This window comes from Scardinius erythrophthalmus, assembly GCF_964197995.2.
Source record: "Scardinius erythrophthalmus genome assembly, chromosome: 13".
NCBI lineage: Eukaryota > Metazoa > Chordata > Actinopteri > Cypriniformes > Leuciscidae > Scardinius > Scardinius erythrophthalmus.
The window spans coordinates 1957901-1982833 of NC_138233.1; the positions used below are offsets into that span (position 1 = coordinate 1957901).

General features: G+C 40.7%; 1 protein-coding gene across 1 annotated transcript; it reads left to right on the forward strand.

Moving 5' to 3' along the window:
• The first annotated feature begins 2903 nt into the window (after nucleotides 1-2903).
• Nucleotides 2904-5836, forward strand: LOC308700721 (natterin-3-like). The gene is made up of 3 exons (XM_081382481.1): nucleotides 2904-3037; nucleotides 4498-4608; nucleotides 4762-5836. The coding sequence occupies exons 2-3, from the start codon at nucleotides 4515-4517 to the stop codon at nucleotides 5775-5777; spliced, it is 1110 nt and encodes a 369-aa protein (XP_081238607.1). The 5' UTR covers nucleotides 2904-3037; nucleotides 4498-4514; the 3' UTR covers nucleotides 5778-5836.
• The last annotated feature ends 19097 nt before the right edge of the window (nucleotides 5837-24933 follow it).

Genomic DNA, 24933 nt, shown 5'->3' on the forward strand with positions numbered 1-24933 from the left:
TGTGGTCTAAGTTTAAATGTTAGAAAAAGAAATCAATTTTAAGAGATCTTGCCATACCAAATGTGGACGTTTCTGTAGAATGACCCATAAAGTATTCGTGCACCAGCAAATCAGTGTCAACATAACGTAGGCACAGCGCCTCCTGCTCAACACCAGAGATATCCCTTGTCCCATCCATAATTATCGAATACTGCAACACTGGAAGGGACCGGATCTCATCTGCAATTGTCCTGATAATTGATGAACTCATCAAATTTATACGCTCATTTTGACAATCCCAAGATGTGTGCACCTCCCTCTTTGCAGATAACCACCTAGTGAATGATTGATCATTTACATTTTACATTTATTCATTTAGCTGACGCTTTTATCCAAAGCGACTTACAATTGCTATATATATATGTCAGAGGTCGCACGCCTCTGGAGCAACTAGGGGTTAAGTGTTTTGCTCAGGGACACATTGGTGTCTCACAGTGGATTCGAACCCGGGTCTCTCACACCAAAGGCAAGTGTCTTATCCATTGCGCCACACCACCCCCTTAGGTTACCTTGATGATGTTCATGCCCCCTAAAGGCCAATCCCTGCCTCGCCAGAAACATCTCACCCCCTATTATTTTTAACAGGCTAGCTCTGTTTTCTGCCTGCTGTGTACTGACTCCACTGCTCAACTGTGCAGTAACTGGCCTGTTTTCATAGGCAGCAGTTGTAACAGCAATGTTGTGACCCTCTGATTTCTCATGCATGGAAAATTTTTCAAGTGCTTTTTTCCAGTTTTTAAATCCAGTACTGACAAAAGCTGGGTCTATACTCTTGGCTTGTGCTGGTTTTCCTGTCTTGAAGTACTTAGAGCAATGAAAACACAGAACACCATCTGTACCCATACTAACATGCAGCCAAGGATACTTCTCATACCATGATTTTTGGAATGTCAGTGTCCGGTCTTTCATCACTTGTTTTTGCAAAACTTTAGGGTCAGATTGATTTGGCTTTGTATATGTCATTATCATGTCAACATCCTCTCCCTCTATGTTGCCTCCTGTCCCTCCTTGTTGTTCTGTCCCTGCTTCTTCTGTCTGTAATTCTACTCTCTCTCCTTCCTCATGCTGTCTTTTTCCACTGTGGCTGCCCTCCTGCAGATCCTCACTTGTCTGACTAGGACCTGCCTTACTGTCATTAGAAATTGCCTGCAGGCCAGGAGGACAACATTTAAAATCTTATAATTTCAGTTAACCCTCTATACCTCTATAGAATTTCACAACAATGTGAAATACAACACATATTCCTGAGAATGAATGGCTTAAACTACTTCAAATGTCCAAGAATAACTCAAAATTTTAAATTTAAGTGTTAATTACAAGTTTGTTGCAATTTATAGATTAGAAATATCTTTCAAATGATGTATGACATATTAAGAAATGTTTTTCATAGCCCATAATTTAAGAATCTATATCCTCCGTTGCTCTGTACAATAACACCTAAATGCATAATTATGATCTCCACATTTTACTGTGTTTGCTAAGTGCAAAAGCCTTCTTGCCATTATGGATACTTACATTGTTTGGTTTTTGAAAAAACGAGGTGATTGTTTTTTGTCTCTTCATTTTCCTTTATGTAGCATTTATAGTCGATTTCAGTTCAGAAAATCACTGACTCAGCTCAGTCATAGATTGTATATGATCACTATGGTTACCGGTTACCCGTTACCGCTCCTACAGGCACGATTGAGGCAGCTACCAGCTCCTCATAGGACCCCGGCGTCACTCAGGGGTCGTAGCACACACACAGAGAGAGAGAGAGAGTGTAAACATCGGTGACATCGTGTGTTTATTGACAACAGAACAGCGTGTAGTGAGAACGTGGACCGTACAAAGTAATGGTGACCGGTGTAGATTATTATTGTGTGTCAGCCCGCGTCTGCCCCGACCCGCGGCTAATGTACATAGCGAAAACACTGGTTAATCCTCTGTTTTACCGATTTTTGTCGCCTTTCGTAGTGATAGTGAGGGCGGGGGACGGATCGGGTCACTAAAAATCTGGGGGGGTCATGTCCCCCCCGTCCCCAGTGCCATCTGCGCACCTGTGAGGGCAGCAACATCGTTCAGGTGTTCGGAGCTGGCGCATCTGTGGGCGCAATATCTGGAGCAGTGCTTCTAGTGGCCCTCTAGTGGCTACTGCAGTAGCATCGTACACTACAGTCAAAGTCTCTTCCACATTGCTAGAGACATTTATCTCCAGCAGTACCTTTAAAAAAGCTATTGAATTTATTAAAGAACAAAAATACAAAAAGTACAGAATTACAAAAAGTAATGTTTTGTCCGTTACAATACTGTATGGGGCATCGCCAAATAAATCTGACCAGAAGTTTTTTCTACTTATTAGAAAATAAGGACTTTTTAGGCCTAGGTCGATAAATGGCATATATCTGCAAAATGCTGCAGTAAATTTGTTTCAGATGAGGTGTGTATGCTGTATGGGACATCCCTTATAAGAGCTGGCCATTTATTTTTTTCTACTTATTAGAAATGAGGTCTTTATGGGCCTCTCAATTAGAATAATGTGACCTTTTTTTTTTTTTTCAAAAAGCTGCAGTAAAATGGTTTAATATGAGTTTTGTAGACTTTATGGGACATCCCTTATAAAAACAGATCATTCATTTTTTGTGGAGTGTTTTTAGTTTACCGCAGTTTACCGCAGTGAGTTACTGATTTTACAGGAAACTCACTCAGACGGATGTGTTTCCCGTTCAACAACATAACGTTTGGCTCAAGATACAGATTTTTTGAGTCCACGTCATACAAACCATATTTGGCTCACGATACTTTCGGTAAACACACCCCTGAATAGTTGTGGTTCCCGTATTAGATCTAGCTCTATAAAACATCCCAACAAAGTTTTGCACAGCACAGACATCCTCCAACTCTCAGAGATATCCAGAGGACATCGAGACACAAACTTGTGCTTGTGAGTTGTTAAGAAGTGGTTGCTGTTCTCAGGCTGCTGGCGTCTGACTGATTACTTCTCTGATACAGTAGACACGTAAGTACATTGTTCATAGATTTATTCACCATTAATAACATTTAATGTATAACATGAATGATAGAAAAGCAACAAAACCTCAGTTTGCGATTGTTTGTTTCATGATCTCAGTGAGAGTACTGAAGTCTGCCCTGATATATCTGCTCTGCCCACACTGGCAGGGTTTATTAGATGAACTTTTAGGACTTCAGCTGGATTTTCTTAAACGTCAAACATCACCGTATATTCTGTATTTCCACCGTTGCTGATTTGAATATTTTTTTGACTACTTGTTTATTCTCCTGTCTACTTGATCTCTTTATCTTGCTTCAAGTTCTTATCTGTATTTCTAACTAGTTAACTTTTCCTAATTAGATAATTAACCCCTTAAGCCCTGAAAGCATTTTTTTTTTCTTTCTGAGTGACACACATAAAAGTAAAGACTCATAACTCCAAAACTATAGCAAGAGTCAAAAAATTAGTATTGTTTGATAGAACACGTTTCAAACTGCTGATAAAAGACTATATATATATATATATATATATATATATATATATATATATATATATATATATATATATATAAATATAACCAAGATAGCTTTTTTGTTCAGTCCTTGACACTCCCTAATGGACTTTTTTTTTTATTGTTCCGCCATGAGCATTATCATGTGATCAACGAACACAATGGATTATGTTGGCTCTTTCTAATCCTGAGAATCTGCTGTAAATAAAGATTCGATTTTTCACAATTTATGCATGTTTCATGGAGTTATGATTGAAAACGTCACATCCATGGTCCATCTAAATTCTTGATTGTATGTAAAAATATGTGTCAAAATAAGATTTGTCACCAAAAATCATTCCATTTGCTGAAACACAGAGAAAGTTATGGCCAAATTAAGACTCAAAAATACCCCATAGTGGATGAAAACATCCCCAACAGCACATAAGGGTTAATGTTATATAAAAACGATATGACTTACCATTCATAATCAGGATGCAGCAGCAGCTTCTGTGTTGACTGTCTGTCACTGGACTGTTAAAATTTGAACTGTCGCTGCGGAAACCGTAGGTTATTTAACCCAACAGTCGGGTTATTTCTAGAAATTACCCAATGATTTTAAAAATGACCCAATAATTTTGGAAAATAACCCAACATATTGACCCAATATGTGTAACCCAACGGTTGGGTTAAACAAATAACCCAATGTTTTGTCCTGACCTTTACCTAAATCCTGAATTTTATGTCATAGTTTAGGGTGAGAAACCACAAACCACTTGCCACACTAAAGTGCTCTCTTCCTTCTTTTGATATATTGCATGTTCAGATATTCATAGAACAAAATATGGGGGCCGTGAAACTCAAAAATGCTGGCTGTGGCTGGTAAATTAAAAAAAAAAAAAGAAAGAGAAAGAATTAATATCAATGTAATGTCCACCAGTCTCCTCTTCTTGTGATGTTTGGTGATATTCCACAGATCCTGAGCTGAAGCTGATGATGGGTTTCAGCGTGGTCTTCATCTTTGCTCTGCTACAGATCTGCACACTGTGTGATGGGGGGAACTCAGAGGATCTTTCTAACATCACTGGTGTGTTCACCTTCAGTTCTTGTGTTATACATTATGCAGAACTCCTAAACTAAACTATAATCCATGTGTGAAGATTTACTTATTTAAAAATATTGTAAATAACATAAGTCATGAGTCTTTGGTTAGTGTATTTCTGTTGGATTTGTCTTGCAGACTCTTCTAACCATCCTCATCACCGTCATCCTCGTCAACTTTTCAACCGTGGATCAGCTAAGAAAGAGGAGGAACCTCGCGTTTTCAACCATTACTTGGAGTTGGTTGTATCAAAAGATCCACCTGAAGATGCAGTTCAAGTTACTCATAACAACGATGATTATTACATTCTTCAAATTAGGATATATGATAATGTTACGGTAAAAGCACTTAAAAGTTCAGAAATGAACCAAAGTACTAATGAGGAGGAACGTACATTTCTAGTGAATAAAGACAACTTTGAAATTTTAGAGTGGAAAAAGTGGGCAGATGTAAAGAGTGGCCAGATTCCATTTCACCCAATAATCATTTTTGAAGGTCACTACATTACTAAAGATAACAATGGTATCAGTTTGATGACCATAGGCAGTTTAATAAAAAGTTCTAAAGTTCTCACTGTAAACTATGACATAAAAGGTCAGGATTTTCAAATTGATAATTGTGAAGACAAAAAAAAGGTAAAGGCAGACAAGATAGAAGTGATAAAACGGTTCACAGCTGAAAACAAGAACTGCAAGCCAGCCAAACATGTGGTGAAGTTTGATCAAGGCAGCGACATATCAAGAGCTTTCCTAAAGAGCCGTACGCATACGGTTGGAGGAGCGGTGGAGGCATCGGCCTCTGTTAAGTTTGGTTCAGTAGAAATAGGTGGAAAAGTTTCTGGGAAATATGACTATGGTCACTTGAATTCTGAAACAACATCCAATCTTGATAAGGTCCTGCACTCAGTGAGTATGGAGATAGAGATTCCACCCAACCATTCTTGCACTATTGAGATTAAAAGAAAAACCTCTACGGTTGAAGCCCAGTGCTCTGGTCTGCTCTCCCGACAGTACAAGAACGGTGGAGATCGCACAACCTCGGTTACTGGCGTCTATAATCAAGAGGAAGTAGCAGAACTCCTGACATCTATGAATCCCTGCACACCCGTGACAGATGGGACGAAATGTTGTCGTACACAATATGTAAAAAAATAAATGTAAAAAAACAGCTTGCTTTCAAATTAAGAATTTATTAAATTGAATTTTGACATGCTAACAGTGTTTTGTTTTGTTTTTGTTGTTTTTAAAGAAAAAAAGAAGAAAAAAAGAATGAGGGGGAGGGTTGAGATTGACGTCCTGGGTTTATAAAGACCAGGGGCCTCATGAACAAAGACTTGCGTTGAATTCATACTAAAACATTGCATACGGACAAAGCTGTAAATGTGCGTATGCACAAAAAACCCAGATGTATGAATCTCTGCGTACGAAGGATCCCACGCATATTCTCTTTGTACATCCCAATTAACGTAAAATTGGTATCTAAATATGGTAATGAGTCCACTTTGGCAAAAGAAAGCAGTAAGAAAATGGCTAAAGCAAGCGGCAAGAAATGAAACTTTACAGAAGTGAATTGGAGGAGCTACTATCAGAAGTAGAAATGAGAAAAAATATTTTATTTGGAACTTTGTCCTCCAGAATTAATAACAAAAGGAAAAAATATGAGTGGGAGAGTTTGGCTGATGCCGTTAATGCGGTATTATTATTATTATTATTATATTTTATGTTATATTATTATATATTAAATATATTATTAGACATTATATTATATCTATCTATCTATATATATATTGAATTTCGGTGCGGGAATGTGGGGATTGCGCATAATTTAAACCAGTCCTGCAATTTTAGCTTCTATAGTAGGCTACGAGAAATTCCCGCACAAATATATTCGCTTCATCTCAGAGCAAATGATTAAAAAATAAATTCACAGATGCGAGAAAAAAGATGTCAAACTGTCTTTTATTTTTGAATTTAATTCTTTAATCAGCGCTGGACCGGCATTCTCTGTCTTCCGCTGAGCTCTGGCCGTAGATCATATGTTTTACGCTGTCAATGCAGTGGTCTGCGTTACGCTGATCTTATTCACACTATCGAGTGTAGGTGCAGCATTCTAACATTGAGTCATAATGAGCTGTTTGTGAAGAAATTATCCGCTTCCAAATTATGTCATTTAAATCACGAAATTGAAACATTAAAAAACAATTTGCTCTTTATGGTGTGCGAGTGATAGAGCGCGGCAGCAACGAACCATCAGCTCGCAGCGTAACAACATTGAATGCTCGGCCGAACAGCTGATCATAGCTGTACAGGGCGCCTTATTATTTTTCATTTCATTCATTCATATTAATTCATATTTAATATTTTTTTATTAATATTAGATTATATTTGATATTATTTTATTTTATTTTATATATAGACTAAGGGTTGTATCAATTTGCATATGCTTTTATATGTTCTTACTTAATTGCATCATTTATAGAATATTCCCATGAGGCTTATGTGATAATATATATGTCAATTATTTTATAAATTGCAAATTAATAGCAATGCTTTTCACAGTTAGTGGTGCGATAGACTTGTAGAACAATTCGTTGTGTAATGTTTGCAGCTTCATCAGCAGAAGTCAGCTTCAAGTCTCACACAGGAGTTCGTAGGCCGCCCCACTTACAGTTACACAGATCACAGCAGTTATACCATTTCCAAGGTCTAAGCTACGTCATTGCTTACAGGTTGAATGATTTTCATTGGCTAAGAAATAGATAATTTCCACACATATACAGACTGAAGCATATCTCCATAGATTATGCATCAGACACTCGGACCCTGAAGTCAGACACGTCGTGACCTTCCAGGTCGCAGATTTGGGTTGCTGGGTGCCAGCATGTCCTGAACAACAACTCAGTCAATCTCCAATAATGCCAGTGGTTCCTTAACCTGTAGGCAAGAACACTAACACACACACTGACACACATCTTTTCCAAGGTTGGATTTGGCTAGGCTCTAATGAGTCTTGTCTCAAAACATCAAGATATCAAGTTCTTTCTTTCAAGCTAGGATACTTTAGTCTAAATGGAAAGTAAGGCTTTAAGTGCTTTGTATGTGAGGTGGACTATTTTGAGTTGAGTTGATCCTGTTTTTGACTGGGAGCCAGGGGAGGTTGTAGAGGACAGGGGTGATATGATCGCGGCGGCGGGTGGAGGTGAGAAGGCGGGCGCTGAGTTATTCAAATTTATTTATTAGGATAAACCCCTTGAGATGCACCATCTCGTTTTCAAGGGGGTCCTAAAATACATCACAAAAAAACAATAATCAAATAAACAAAAATACAATTATACATGTCAATATTCAGACAAACAACAAACAAACACACACAGAATAACAAATATATATATATATATATATATATATATATACACACACACACACACACACACATATATACACACACACACACATATATATATACACATATACATACACACATACATACATACAACCATACAACCACCAGATGGTCAAACTGGCAGAAATACATTTGATATTGTATGTACGTGGGTCACAAAATAATACAATTAATTTAAGTATAGCATATACACAATGTGTCAGCATCATACATTACAAGAGCAATCACAAGGTAAGAAGACAGGGTATGCTTAAACATCCCAAATGAAGTGATGGATCTAATATCAGAAGGTACTGTAAGTTATTCCAGTCTAAAGTAGCTTTAAACATAACAGCTCTTTTGCCAACTGATTTCTTAGCTCTGGGACAGGGGACAGAAAAGTAAAGCTGAACAGAGTGCCCCAATTGATCATTTGAAGTAATTGGAACAAAATACTCTTTTAAATAAGAAGGGTAATTGAAATGAATACATTTGTTACATTCTAGCTCCCCCAAAAGGAGGGGAGCCTGACAACCCACTGCTCAGGCCCACCGATACCAGCAAAGGAGGTATGGAGTCGCGGCGCGAGAAAAGGACACAAACACCAAATACCGTATAAAAACAAAGCTTTTATTTAACCACGGTAATATTGTAAATAATTAACAATGATAAACAATAAGAATTTCCTGGGAAAAGGGGAGGGCTGGACGAACCAAAACAAAGAAATAAACAAAAAGGACCCCACCCCTAACCTATACTAATCCCCCAAAATAAAATAAAATAAATAAAATTACAATTTCTATCTGGCACACGATCAAGGCGCCCTAAACAAAATTACAGCTGGTGGTCCGCCCAGGTCTAGCTGGTGTTTCTAGACAAAGAAGTATACCTATGGGTGATGTATGTATACCCCGGGGTAGCTCTAAATCTACTCCCCAACTCCTTATAAACAACAGAGAAAAAAAATAATTAATACAAATTATAAAAATTCACAAACAAACAAGTGCTCCGTCCTGCTACTACAAGTTCCAAAAAAGATGAAACACAAGTTAGGTTTACTAACACACAAAAACAATTGAACTATTCTCAAATATTTCAAGCAAAAATGTCAGAAAACCAAACACACACAGGGTACAAACCAAACCAAAAGCAGGAACAGAGAGAGAGAACTGATCCAAAACTGAGCTTTTTAAAGAGCCCAGCCAGCTGCAGCCACTGATGAGTGGGCGGAGTTCCAAGTCCCAATCAGCCGATGAGCCACCAATCAGCTGCCGGAACAGTCACAGAAGCCATCTTACCTGGTAGAAAAACACAAACACACAAACCACAAGCAATACCAGAACAAAATGACTATAAAACGAACCCAGAACTCTGGGGACGTAACACGCCCCCCCAAAAAGGTGTGCAAACCACCTTTTGCACACAATTAGTCCTGGTAAACACGGGACAACGCGTCTGCAACTACGTTGGAAGTTCCTTTAACATGAGTGATACAAACATTGTATCCCTGTAGGATCAGAGCCCACCGCATAAGGCGGCGGTTCTGATTGTACATTCTTTTGAGGAATGTAAGAGGATTATGATCTGTGAATACTCTTACAGGCACAACACTAGAACCGACATATACCTCAAAGAACTGTAAGGCCAACAATAAAGCAAGCGTTTCTTGTTCAATGGTAGAGTACCGTGACTGGCACGGATTGAACTTCCTGGAAAAAAAACTAATTGGCCGATCTACTCCTTCCTCATCTTCCTGTAAAAGGACCGCCCCAGCCCCCACCATACTGGCGTCTACCTCCAGCTTGAAAGGTTTATCAAAGTTAGGAGCTGTTAGCACAGGAGCGCTACAAAGCAGTGCTTTTGCTGACTCGAAAGCAGAGCTGCACTCTGCGGACCATTTAAAAGGTACTTTAGGACTGAGCAAGGTAGTTAGGGGTGCTACTACAGTTGAAAAGTTTTTACAAAAAGTCCGATAGTAACCCACCATTCCAAGAAATCGACGTAACTGATGGCGTGTTTTAGGAGCAGGATAGCTAACAATAGCGTCCACTTTGCTAGCAATGGGACGCACTTGCCCACGACCCACCTGTTTCCCCAGATATGTTACAGTAGCTTTACCAAATTCACATTTAGCCAAGTTAAGTGTTAACGAAGCGTTTTCCAAACGCTGGAACACCAACCTCAACGTGGAGAGATGTTCAGCCCATGTGGGTGAGTATATTACTACATCATCAAGGTAAGCTGTACAGTTGGGAACGTCATCAAACACAATGTTAACTAAACGCTGAAATGTAGCAGGAGCATTGCACATTCCAAATGGCATAACTGTATACTGTACAAAGTTATCGGGGGTCACAAAAGCCGAAATGTCAGAAGCCCGTGGGGTTAGGGGCACCTGCCAATAACCTTTAAGCAAATCGAGTTTACTTACAAAAACAGCCGAACCAATCCGGTCAATACAGTCTTCTATCCTAGGCAGCGGATAGGAATCTGGCACAGTTACTGCATTTACTCGACGGTAGTCCGTGCATAAACGGGACGTGCCGTCTGGTTTCGGAACCAAAATACACGGGGAGCTCCAAGCACTGTGACTACGTATTGCCATGTCATGTTTTAACAGGTAGTCAACCTCACCTTTCATTAACTCACGTTTTTTTGTGTTTACCCGATAGGGATGTTGGCGAATAGGAGATGTACTGCCTACATCCACGTCGTGCGCCAAAACAGACGTGCTCTTAGGTACATCTTGGAACACAGTAAGAAAAGAATGTATTAGAGACACAAGATCATCTTTTTGACTGTCATCCAAATGTTCCATTAATGAAGGTAAGTTTTGTAACATCTCTGAATTACTAAGACGTTTACACTGTTGTAATGAGTGACGCAATTCCAAACCATCATTATTGTTCTCCTCTAGGTCCACAATAGGCACAGGAACCACCAACGCCATGCTGGATCCCGCAAACTGAACCGGAACACTAGAGGGGTTGTCGGAAGTGTTACGCACATGATAGGCTTTAAGCATGTTGACATGACACAAACGAGAAGAGCGCCTGCGATCTGGTGTTTTGATAATGTAATTAGTATCACTGACTTTGCGCTCCACAACATACGGTCCAGAAAAACTGGCAGACAGTGATGAACCTGGGATTGGTAACAAAACCAGTACTTGATCCCCGGGCAAAAACGCACGGTCTTTTGCTTGTTTATCATACTGTTTTTTCATACGTGACTGAGAGGAAGAGAGAGACTCCTGAGCTAGCATGCAGGCAACATGCAGCCTCTCCCGCATCTGACTTACAAAGTGTAACACATTCTTAGGGGTACTACTAGGCGCATCAGATAGAACACGCTCCTTTAACACTTTTAACGGACCCCTAGGTGTGTGTCCGAACACAAGGTCAGCCGGGCTGAACCCCAACGATTCCTGCACTGTTTCCCTAACAGCAAACAAAACAAAGGGCACCCCCTCATCCCAATCAGCACCTGTCTCCATACAATACTTCTTCAGCATGGCCTTGAGCATCTGGTGCCAGCGTTCCAGAGCCCCTTGACTCTCTGGGTGGTAAGGGCTGGAGACCTGGTGCGATATGGACAATGTTTTTAATGCAGAAGAAAACAGTTTGGACATGAAATTAGTTCCTTGATCCGTCTGGATCACTCTGGGAAGACCAAAGGTGGAAAAGAACTTAATCAGACTCTTAATAATTGTCTTAGCTGTAATTGTCCGGAGAGGAATAGCCTCCGGGTACCGAGTGGCGCTGCACATAATGGTAAGCAGAAACTGGTTACCTGTTCGGGTTTTTGGTAATGGACCCACACAGTCAATAATCACCCGCTCAAACGGTTCTCCAATCACAGGAATCGGGTGAAGAGGCACACGAGGAACAGGTTGGTTCACTTTTCCTGCAAGTTGGCATACATGACAGGTTTTACAATATTGCACAATGTCCGATTTTAATCCTGGCCAGAAGAAATGTCGGAGAACTCTGTTGTATGTTTTAGTTACCCCTAAATGTCCGGACCATGCAGGGTTATGAGCCAGTGACAATACTTGTTGTCGTAGTGGTGATGGAACAACTACCTGCCAAACTGTATCCCAGTCCTCACCCGTTTTATGCGCAGTCCATTTACGCATTAGAACACCAGTGTCCACAAGGTAAGCAGTCTCCTGTACTTTTGCGTTTTCAAGAGAGACCACAGAATCAAAGCATTTATTAAGGCTGACATCCTCTTTTTGCCACTCAATCAGCCTCTCTGATGTGATGGATGACAACACATCACCTAACTGGGGAACGACTCCGCATCCCCCTTTCTCAGGCTGCACATAAGATAACCCCTCTGGTTTAGACTCTACATCTACAGTTTCAACCCGTTCAAAAATAGTATCAGACAAATTCACTGTATCCCCCTGCATGTGAGCCTGTGCCCTTGTTAAAACACATGCAGGGAACACTTGAGGATACTTCTGAACCAGGGCAATGTCAGAGACATTAGATTGTGGTCTGTCTGTTACTTCTAGTACTGGAGACACCTTACCCCCAGCAATGTCGTTTCCTAGCAATAATGCTACCCCTTCCACTGCTAACGTAGGCACCACCCCAACACGGAACCGACCTGAAACCAAATCAGAATGCAAGTAAACCCAGTGTAAAGACACAGAAATTGGGCTAGCTTCGATACCACACAAAAGTATATGTGAACCACAGTATGTCTGATCAGACCATGGCAACACATCTGTAAGGATAACTGACTGAGCCGCACCAGTGTCACGTAAGATTTTAATTGCCCTCTGGTCTTCAGTTTTCCCTGTGCATGAAACACACCCTACAGACACAAACGGAACATACACCAGGTCTGGTTTCCTTGTGAGTACCTCGCTAGCACTTCTAGCTTCCTGGTAAGAAACAGACTGAGTTAAACCAACACCCTTACGGACAGGTGGAGGTGACTTAGGCTTGTTCTTAAGTAAGAAACAATCTGAGATTAAATGGCCTTTCCGGTGGCAATAAAAACATTCCCTCTCCTCTTTCCTAGGAACAGTAGGAGGGTCTGAAGAGCGTGATACACCGGCCACTGGTGAAGCGGAAGTCCTGCTCTGACTGGATGCTGTAAACACCGTTTTATGTGTTAGGGCATATTCATCTGCTAGGACCGCTGCCTGACCCAACGTCACCACCTTCTTTTCACTAAGATGCAACACGATTCTTTCGGGTAGGTTGTTCTTAAAATCCTCCAACAATATCTGATTTCTCAAAGTCTCATAAGTAGATGTTTTATTGGCTGCACACCAGCGGTCAAACAAGGACTCTTTGTCCCTGGCAAACTCAACAAATGTTCTACTACCGCTTTTCTTATAATTTCTAAATCGTTGTCTATAAGCCTCTGGCACTAGCTCATAGGCACGCAGCACGGTAGCTTTAACCACATCATAATGTAAACTGTCCTCTATAGAGAGAGAGGCCACAACCTCCTGGGCCTTCCCAGTTAGCTTACACTGGAGGAGTAGAGGCCAGACCTCTTTTGGCCACTGTAGGGCAGTAGCTACCCGCTCAAAAGCAGAAAAGTATGAATCTACCTCAGACTCACGGAATGGGGGAACCACCGCAATGTTCCTCCCCACATCAAAATGACCTGACTTGCCAACTGGGTGAGAAGACCCCCCAGCCTCAAGCTCCATTCGCCGAATGTGAATTCGAGCTTCCTTGTCTGCCTCTATTTTTCTAATTTCTATCTCATACCTCCTTTTGTCTTCCCTATCTTTTAGGTCTGCTTCCAGACGGGCCGTTTTCAGCTTCAACCGAGCGACCTCTACAGACTCGGGGGACACAGGAGACAACGGGTCGTACTTTGGCAGAGTTCGAGGCACCGGAGCTTCCCCACCTCCCACAGCACCCTTCGACCGTGCAGGCGAGAGATTCTCTACGGCGCCCTCGTCCTCCCCCTCATCCTCTGTTTCCACGTCCTCCACAGCCATAACTCCTGCCCTTGACAGACTCAATAAATGGCTTTTGATCACCATTACTAAATTTGCTTTACGAGCCTGTCTATCAACTGTAATATTGTAGTAGTCCGCTAACGCTAACAAATCAACCTTACGCAGGTTAACCAATGAACCCAATGAGGGCTCCGCAATAAAGCCTGCCACATCTGAAGTAGCCGCCATGCTCACACCTCATCCAGTACAATCCTGCACTATTCAGTACTCAACGAACACCACAAACTACAAATACTAACAAACTACAGGACAGAACAACAACTACTATGCAAACACTACTAGTCCTTACTCACACCCCAACACCACACCCCAATCACCGAGCACAGGGTGGTCTGAGCAGCAGGGCGCCAAGCATCCCGGACGAGCCCCCAATTGTTACATTCTAGCTCCCCCAAAAGGAGGGGAGCCTGACAACCCACTGCTCAGGCCCACCGATACCAGCAAAGGAGGTATGGAGTCGCGGCGCGAGAAAAGGACACAAACACCAAATACCGTATAAAAACAAAGCTTTTATTTAACCACGGTAATATTGTAAATAATTAACAATGATAAACAATAAGAATTTCCTGGGAAAAGGGGAGGGCTGGACGAACCAAAACAAAGAAATAAACAAAAAGGACCCCACCCCTAACCTATACTAATCCCCAAAAATAAAATAAAATAAATAAAATTACAATTTCTATCTGGCACATGATCAAGGCGCCCTAAACAAAATTACAGCTGGTGGTCCGCCCAGGTCTAGCTGGTGTTTCTAGACAAAGAAGTATACCTATGGGTGATGTATGTATACCCCGGGGTAGCTCTAAATCTACTCCCCAACTCCCTATAAACAACAGAGAAAAAAAATAATTAATACAAATTATAAAAATTCACAAAAAAACAAGTGCTCCGTCCTGCTACTACAAGTTCCAAAAAAGATGAAACACAAGTTAGGTTTACTAACACACAAAAACAATTGAACTATTCTCAAATATTTCAAGCAAAAATGTCAGAAAACCAAACACACACAGGGTACAAACCAAACCAAAAGCAGGAACAGAGAGAGAGAACTGATCCAAAACTGAGCTTTTTAAAGAGCCCAGCCAGCTGCAGCCACTGATGAGTGGGCGGAGTTCCAAGTCCCAATCAGCCGATGAGCCACCAATCAGCTGCCGGAACAGTCACAGAAGCCATCTTACCTGGTAGAAAAACACAAACACACAAACCACAAGCAATACCAGAACAAAATGACTATAAAACGAACCCAGAACTCTGGGGACGTAACAACATTTGAATATTAGTTGAAGCCAATGAATTTATCTTCTTATATTTAGAGATGGCCAATTAAGGGCATTATACATTGGGACATCCAAGGACAAATCTGCACAGTCTGTTGTATGCTGTTTTAAGACGGTAAAGGTCAGATTTTACAGAGTTTTGATAAACAACATCATAATAGTCAAAAATCGGAAGTATAAGTTGAGAGGCAAGTTTTTTGCACACACTCTGAGTAAAACAATTACGAGATCGATAAAGAATATTAATTCCATAGTTGAATTTAAGTAAAACATGATCAATATGTGGTTTGAAAGACCGAGCCATACACCAAAATATATACATTTTTCAACTTGAAGCAGAGGAGTACAGTCAGAGCAAGTTATTATACAAGAATCGTATTTGAGTTTCTGTCTGGTACCAAAAATCATAAGATATGATTTAGTTTTGTTAAGCAATAATTTGTTATGAAAAAGCCAATCTTGTAAAATTTTGAAATCATACTGAAGACACGCTTGGATTTGTGGAAGATCAGGTTTAGATGTATATAAGACAGTGTCATCGGCATTAAGTCGAGCACAACAGTTATTAAAAATTGATGGTAAGTTATTAACACAGATAGAAAAAGGAGTGGTCCCAAAGTTGAGCCCTGGGGCACACCTCTTTGTTGAATCAGCAAATTACATTTATTTCCATGTAGGATAACACATTGTTTTCTATTGTGGAGATATGAACTAAACCACAGAACTGCACTTTTAGACAGGCCAATCGCATAGAGTTTATCTAAAAGTAAATAGTGATCAACAAGGTCAAAAGCTTTAGTCAGGTCAATAAATATTGCACCTGTAAGTTCACCATTATCTGCAGCAGAGAACACATCATTGGTGAGTTTAAAGGGGGGGTGAAATGCTCATTTTCACTCAATCTCCTGTTAATCTTGAGTACCTATAGAGTAGTATTGCATCCTTCATATCTCCAAAAAGTCTTTAGTTTTATTATATTTATAAAAGAAAGATAGGCTGTACCGAGTCTTTCCGGAAAAAAACCAGCGGCTGGGGGCGGGCCGTGTGGGCGGAGCTAAAGCTGTGCTTACGCGCCGAGCTAACAACACACAGAGACATTTGTTCTCAACAGTTTTACTCTTACCGTCCGGTTCCAACGTACGACCGCGAACCTTTATCATTGTGACTGCTCGATCCTTAAGCATTAGACGATCTGCAAACCCGTTGATCTGGGCTTTGTTTATAAAACAATCATCGTCGAAATGCAGGGAACAAACAGTCTTGCACAACTCCATTTATGCTCAGGAAAACAAACTCCATCCACTGGTCCCTTAACACTGGGTTCTTTGGGAATCTGTGCAGGGTTGTCTTGCCCTGGCAACCAAAAACACACTTCTTTGGTGACATTGACTTCCCTAAAGCCGAGCACAGCGCTTTGATGGCAAACTGCTTTCACTCTCTTGCTGTGGTCTACGAGTGCGCGCGCGCCCGCGATCTTACCGGAGAAGTGCCCTTAGGACCCGTATAAGGAAATTCCGCTACATCTGACGTCACACATGCCCATACTCGAAAAAACTTTCCGAAACTTGTGACAAACCGGAAGGACAATTTTTGGCACAGAAATACTCCTTCAAACGTACAATTTAATTTTTGAAACTTTGTCCATGTTTAGCATGGGAATCCAACTCTTTAACAGTGTAAAAAACTCAGTATGCATGAAATAGCATTTCACCCCCCCTTTAAGAAGGGCAGTAGATGTAGAGTGGTTAGACCTAAAGCCAGATTGAAATGGTGATAAGATTGTTTGCACTAAAAAAATTTGAAAGTTGGTTATAAATTATTTTTTCAAACACTTTAGCAATAGAGCATATAATAGATATGGGTCTATAATTGTTAAGATCTAATACATCTCCTCCTTTATGTATCGGAGTGATGCGTGCGCATTTCCAAATGGCTGGTAACTCACATGAAGACAGAGAGAGATTAAATAGATCAGTAAGTGGATATATAAGTATATGGGATGATAAACTTATTTTCTAAACCATCATGTCCAGCACCACTGTTCACTTTTAATTCATTAATGACATTCTGAACTTCATCTGGTTAAATTTTCCTAGAATAAAAGGAACTGTGACTGGGCAAAGTATTATAAAAAAAAAAACAGTACCTGGATCAGATTCGGGTATTAAGGTAGAACAAACAAAAGAGAAATCGTGATTGAATGCTTGAGCAATAGATAGAGAGTCATGTAGAATTGTATTAGCAACTCGTATTTGATTAATACCATGTTTATCAGAAGTATTGGTAATATTTTTAATTTTTTGTATTCTTAAAATCCTTACTGAGGCTATCCTTATAGTAGTTGGATTTTGCATTATGGGTTTTAGTCTTAGTCATATTTCTCATAGTTCTGTACATATTGAAGTTTATCGATGATTTTGTTTGATAGTACGTAAAGAATGCTGTTGCAATAGTCCAGTCTGGAGGTGATGAGGGCATGGATGAGTGTTTTAGCTGCAATGGTAGACAGAGAGGGACGGAGCCGTGCAATGTTACGAAGGTGAAAGAAAGCAATTTTGGTGACGTGGTTGACATGCGGTACAAAGGAGAGGGTAGGAGCGAAGATGGTTACAAGGTTGCGGATGCAGGTGGAAGTAGTGACATGACTGACGTCCTGTGTCGATAAACCTGGGGAATGCATTTAAGAGTTAAAACAGTCTATTCATTTATATTTAAAAAATATAAATTGTTAATTCATCTTGCTTATTCAAGACTTCAAGCAGAGGATCACCATGAGGAGAAAGAAAATGTGGCACTTGATGGACTCCCATATTGCCTTGAGCAGAATTATGGAAATTAGATTGTTCAGATGTGTGGATTATTAGTTGATCTTTCCATCCTTTCCTCTCATCTTTCCATCCTGTCCTCTGATCTTTCCATCCTTTCCTCTGATCTTTCCATCCTTTCCTCTGATCTTTCCATCCTGTCCTCTGATTCTCTGTTATGAGTTGTGAGGCAGAGACACAAACTGCTCCAGCTGCTTTCACTGTCATTGCATTCACTGGTACATACTTATTTTCACTGGGATTCAAACCCTTTGACTGAGAAGAATCAACATTTTGGTTATCAGTTTTATTAATCACCCTTTGTTCTGTGGGCTTTGAATTTGAATTTGAACTGCGTGAACATTTGCTTTGATTATCAGACCTTTGCCAAACAGCGATCTTTGTGGTTGAAGCTGCTATTTGAGCATTCAACTCCAATTTTTCTTTTTCCCGTCTCATTTCCTCCTCTTGAGCTTCAATGGGATGTTTGGTTTTCAATGCAGCATGTGCCATAAGTGTGACCTTTTCCACCTCCACTTGAATACATGCAGATGATGTAGATAAACTCCTGCTGCGTGAGCTGTGTTTACTACGTTTGGAGGTAACGTGAGACACATTTTAGACACTGTCTGGGGGACCAATGTCATTCTCTGTGTAAGAACTGATTTTCCTGCTAAAACAAAACGCACCCTGCAATAAAGCCATAAAATGCACCCTGGACAGCAGATAGCAAAGACAGAGCACAGAACCTTGTCCAGCCAAAACGTATCTCCTTGTCCCCTTGAGTGACTTCAACTCATCCCCCCTCTCCATCCTCTTCTCCCTCCTCAAGTCACTGAAAGTTCATTAAGAATGTCTATATATCGCATATGGTGTATCTTGTGAATGTGTTGTTTTTTTCTTTTTCATGTTTGGTGTCATTTTAAGTGTCTCAGTGCGATTGGTAAAATAGTTTTAATTTCATTGCAGTCATTAGTTTAATGAGAAAGATTGAGAGCTTATGAGAATCCTGTATCTCCTCTCTGGCTGATATCTCTTTACGATATCTCAAGAAATCAGGTGCTCCCCCCCTGGGGTACATGGATTGGCCCAAACAACGCTAAACAACATTTGTATAACCCCATTTGTTTTCCTCTGGGTATTTAAGGTGAGGGAACAGAGAAGTCTTTGGGAATCTTTTACCAGGAGAGTCCCCCACACAGTAATGCATGTCAGTATTTTCCTGTTGGAAAATCCTGACACATTACTGTGTGTCTTTGTCAGGAGAACATTGCTTACTTTTAGAGTCATCTTTGAGTAAATGATGTCATATATTTTCTGAATTGGCTTTTAATCATTTACTTCTGACAAATAAATATTACATCTTGATTTATTCTGAAGCATTTTGAAATCATTATTTTAATATATTAAGGAGGCTGGTGCTATAATCAATATTCATGATTATTTTCTAATCAGAAATACGATCTAAATTTGATTATCATTTGAAATTGGAGTCAGATTACGCATAGAGCTAAAGTAATACTAAAACTAAATTCCAATAAATTAAGTGAACTTCACTGGAGCGCTGAAAAGACATACACGCTTCAAACCTTCGCCAGGCCGTTGGATTCCTTCATTGGGCCAATGGATAATCCTTACATCTGTAAATTAAACTTTAAAAGTTAAACGCTATATAAATGAAGGTGACTTGACTTGATTTCATGTTAGGTAATACATTAACTCATGCTAACTAATGTACCTTATTGTAAAGTGTTACATAATGTTCATTTTTAAACATGCTTGGTTATTAGAGCATTGTTCTGCATTTGGTGAAACGTCACTGAAAAATAAATCAAATCAGGAAACCTTTGAATGAACTGATATAGTGTTTTGTATAGGGAAAAGTCTTGAATAATGAGTCTCAAAATAACCTTTATGTTCCACAGAAGAAAGAAAATCATTCATGTGTAGAATGCTATGAATGAGATTAGTATGATAACAGAAATGTATTTTCTGGGGAAACTATCATTTTAAGTAAAATACAAATCAAAATGCACTTAAAATATCAAGAGTAAAAGTGCAGAATGGCACATTTCAGATTATATTACTGGATTATATTTAGTGAGTATGTGTTCATGTTTAAAGTTGTTGCTAGGTCTAATGGTGGGGCTCATTTTAATCATAGACAGTAAAAGAAATGGACACAGCGACCCCATTGAACTCAATTGAGACAAGTGAAGCCCATTTTCAGCGATTTCTTAGCACTTCCTTTCCTGACGCGCAGACTCAAACCGAGCAAAGCGTTACACGGACCACGTGAGCAACCCATCTGTCTTCTAGTAGCTGTGCCAAGAGAAATCTGAATCATTCCCTTCCGAATCTTGCAGAGACGGAGAGTGTGAGGAGGAGCTGTCCATGAGCTTGGAGCAGGAGCAACTTTTGCTAGGTATTCTGATTAATTATTTTGTCATTTTGCCCGCGAGCTTCTCCTCCCGTCCATACGGTAATCTCTCGACTGTGCGACAGAGAGTCGAGTGGTTATGACGCAATCGTTAGCCTACTTTTACAAAAACTGCTTCTACGGGGCCATAACATAAGCTACAAGGCAATGGAGCATTTTATACATTTTCGTGTTTCTTTAGAAATAAATAATTGATAAATGGAGTCTTTAAACGCCTCAGATGTAAAATTATTCGCTGTCAAAGTGACGCCAAAATGAATGGGAGTCAATGGGATGCTAACAGCAGGTGAAGTTCTGCTACAAGATGGTGGCACGCGGCCGGCTTCAACTTCCGGTCGACTTCCTTCCCGCCTGATCTTAATCAGGCAGTGTGTAAATTTAGCCTCTTTATCGCCATCTCTGTTTGAAACCCGCAATAGCAGTTATTAGTGGAATCATCATCTTTATGAGGGTTGTGCATCGGCTCCTTTAAAGGTGAACTTGGTAACTTTTTTAACTTAATAAAACTGTCTAAAAATCATTTGGATGGTTAAACAACCTGTTCTGGTGATATTGATGACTTTCCCCGCTCCCCCCAGCGTTCCCAGGCGGAAACCAACCTTGCAACTTGGGGACTACCGTCCCGGCAAGATAGAAATTGTAAGTCTCGTGAGAAGCGAGAATGAGAACGAGAACGAGCGCGAAACACGAATTGCTTTACGGCAATTCGACATAAACACACACGCATGTATGATGTATTACCAGATTACCCACCTTGGTAGACATAGCTCCACACGATACAGTTGGCTTGCTCCGATCAAAACAAATGCACATGAGCAGCGTTAGAGAGGGGGAGGAGGCCGCCGCAAGTGAGTTTTTTACGACTGTATTGTGAAATATACGCCCCACCACAGCTGTAGGGGGAGCTCGTGGGGAAAACATGCAACAACAAAGGAAAAATCAGCGAAGAAGTGACTAGAATTCGCTAGAGTTGCCGAGTTCTCCTTTAACGTGAGCGCGGATGAATCTACTGTTTGAGGAGAAGTGTGGCTGTCAGTCACTACAGATGTGGGATATTCAGAGTCGGCGCCAGGGCAGATCTACTGGAGGGGCATTGGGTCATCGGCGGGGGCGGCACTGCCGTTTTACAAATATTTTGACGCAGTGGCGACATCATAGTCCAACACAGCAGAAATGCTAGAAAAAATTAAACACGTTTTTGAAATTATTATTATTAATTATTACACGGCTTAGTTGAATTCTAATGTAGAATGCGGTTCTCATATTTCTTGATAACAGACCGCTGCTAAGGATAACACACCAATATTTTGTGTCAAATTATTGATTTATTTGGTAGGTAGCCATGTAATAAGCGGGATAATGTAGAGTGAAACACTATAAAATTATAAACACAAATGCAGATAGACCCAGCAAACATTCATCAACAATTCACTTGATTAGTAGGCCTTATCATGGAAGCCAGGGCTGGCTTCAATAAGTGAAATGAAGAAACAACTTACCCTCAGAAGAGTTGCAGGCGACGTACTGTAATGTGTCCTTCCATTCGCTTGTGCATTTGCGTGTCAAGTCTTTCTCGAATGCAAGCTGCACCAACCTGGCCTTTCTCTTGTGTGGTATTGTGTGTCTGTGTTCCGGAAAAAAAAAATTCAGAGTGGAGAATGAATTCTCACACATTGCTGTGGATGCGCCAAATGTTAATGCATGTTTGAAAGCAGTCAGCACACTGGGCATGGCAATCAGATGGCTGTGGTACGCTGAGATGATGTGCTGTATGGTCCAGTCTCCCTGCATTGCTTGCTTTTGTGACATTAAAAACTCTTTAGCAACTTCAATCTCAGCGTCAGTCATAATCGATTGTGACAGGTCGAGAATATGCTTCACAGCTTTCACATCAAGGAAGTTATCGGCCTCTGGATTTAGTGCTGCAAGTGCACTTGCCAGTTGTGAATAGCGCTCGCTGAATCTACGCTCCAGTTCCCCAACCACCGAATCAATCGTGCTGTAGTACACTCTCCGAAGTTCAGTTTCCAATTCATCATCACATCTGTGTCCTCCTGTAGGCCCTGTAACGATGAAACCATCCATCCGTGTGCTCTCTATGCGTCTCCGTTTGGGCCCGGTCTCAGTGACGCGCTGGTGGGCGTGGCAGTATCCAGCATCTGCTTAAACTCTTCATCACAACGGCGTTTTTTAACACATGCTGTCAACAACACAACACAACACAACACAACACAACACAACACAACACTTAAACCTGTCAACAAGCCAGTGTCCTCTCTCTGGTGTTCGGTGGGTCCAATAGAGAAAGGACTCTGTGGGTTGAGTTGGCAAGCAATGCCGCTGCTAGCCATTTTGGTGCCCTAAGCATAATTCCTTTATGATGCCCCCGACCCCGACCCCGAGAAAAAAAACGTTTGTTTTTGCCAGTTTAACTTTTTATTACCAAACTTATAACACAATAGCAGCATCACAGTATAAAACTTAAGAACACTAAAAAGAGAAAGTAAAATCTTCACAGCTTTGCTGACTTTGTAAACATATGTAGAATAGCCAACACACACTACACATTTGAAAGTGCAAGTTTTTCTTCAGTAAACAGAATAGCAAAATAAAAAAATTATCCAAATAATCCAGACATTTTTTTCCCAAATTCAATGCCACTTTGAATAAATTACATTTATTAGACAAAATATTCAAACAAAGAATCTCATACCGGAAAAAATTATAAACATTTAAAACTGAAAGCATGGCAGCCAAGGAGTTCTCCCCCTTTATTCCTTATGTATCAACTATTTGATAAATCTAATCTAATATAATATAAAAGCATAATAGAATGAGGTGCAATAATGCACACAATTCAACAGTATTGTTTGCTTTATATCATTCATAATGACATTTTAACAGTAAAATCTCAATTTAGCTTGCACCGAAGTTATAAGTTATAATAACATAGTTTGCTAACATTAACGTCAGCAAGTTCGAGGCGCATTACAATTAGCTGCAGCACATTTTCGTGATGCGCGTGATGCGCGTGGTGGGAGCGGCGGCGCTGTCGGCAAGGAACATGAAACTTGGCTCTCGCGCAGCAGGCCTGTAGCTTCCATTCTCGTCTCTGCGCCATAGTTCAGCACAGTGTCAGCTTTGTTCAGAATCGATTTTATGTCATTAAATGACTTAAGAATGACTGAGACAGTGGCAAGATGCCCTGTCCATCTCTGCTCCAGAAGACGCTTAAGATGCGCACCTTTATAATGCATAGCAACCGTTGGCTTTCTACAGAACTTGTAGAGGGAATCGCACACCTCAAAAAACTACAAAAGTGCGGTCTCTGCAGACATGGCATGAACCACAACCAAATGCAGCTGATGGTTGCGGCAGTGCACATATGGTATCTCACGTCCAAGTCTGTCCTGTAGAATTTTCTGAACACCACCACATTTCCCCGACATAAGCGCAGCTCCGTCATATACCTGACTCAGAATCTTTGAGCTATCCAGGCCAACCTTGTTAAGCTCAGTCAGAACGGTGTCAGTTAGTGTCTGTGCGTCACCTTTCTGAGCTGCAGTGATGCACAGTAGACGCTCTGTCACTTCGTAAGACTCATTCACAAATCGAAGCACAATCGATATATTTTCACATCCTGTGGGGTCACGCTTCCCATCGACTTTCAAAGTGTAATAGGAGTCACCAACTTCCTCGACTATAGCCTCTGTCGCCACATTACTGAGTGTTCTTATAAGGTCATTTTGCATATCATGACAGGTGTAAGTGGCATTGCGAGGGATTGTCTTCACCACATTAGCCAATTCAGGATCCTTTTGGATGGTGTAATAAAGCATGGAAAGGAAAAGTCCAGAACCCCCCTCCGACATGTCATCAAAAGCGTCAATCTTCCCCCGTAGTGGCAACTGGTTTTCAATCAAGAACCCAACCACATCTATTAGTGAAGACACATAATACCAGTTTTTCCTTAGTTTATCTGTATTGACAAGGGTTGATACCTCAGTCCCCGTATTGCGACGCATCTCCCACTCCTTCCACATTGCATAGCAAGACATGTGGTCCTTCGAAGTTTCATGTTTATGAAATCCACGGTCTTCGGCCATAGCGTGTTTCCCGTTACGATAGCCCACACTCGTGAAGGCATCCAATGTTCCAGATTTTCTAGTAAAGCTGAAAATGCTGCGTCTGCCTTGACACTGTACTCCAACCACTCTCTGTTGTGAAACCATTTATCAACGAATGATCGCCCCTTACCACTGTAAACAGTTACAGGATACTGTTTTAACACAATTTGGACAGGCCTGTCAGTCCCGATATCATCAACCGCTGTCCGCTGACTTGGAGGGCTTGTAGATTGTTGCTCTATGGCTGCGCTAGTTAAGTCTGTTGGTGGTTGTCCGGAGCTAG

Coding starts and splice junctions, on each gene's coding strand:
- LOC308700721 (XM_081382481.1), top strand. CDS start 4,515: ATGATGGGTTTCAGCGTGGTCTTCATCTTTGCTCTGCTACAGATCTGC. Junction 4,609..4,761: donor GGATCTTTCTAACATCACTG/GTGTGTTCACCT, acceptor TTTGTCTTGCAG/ACTCTTCTAACCATCCTCAT.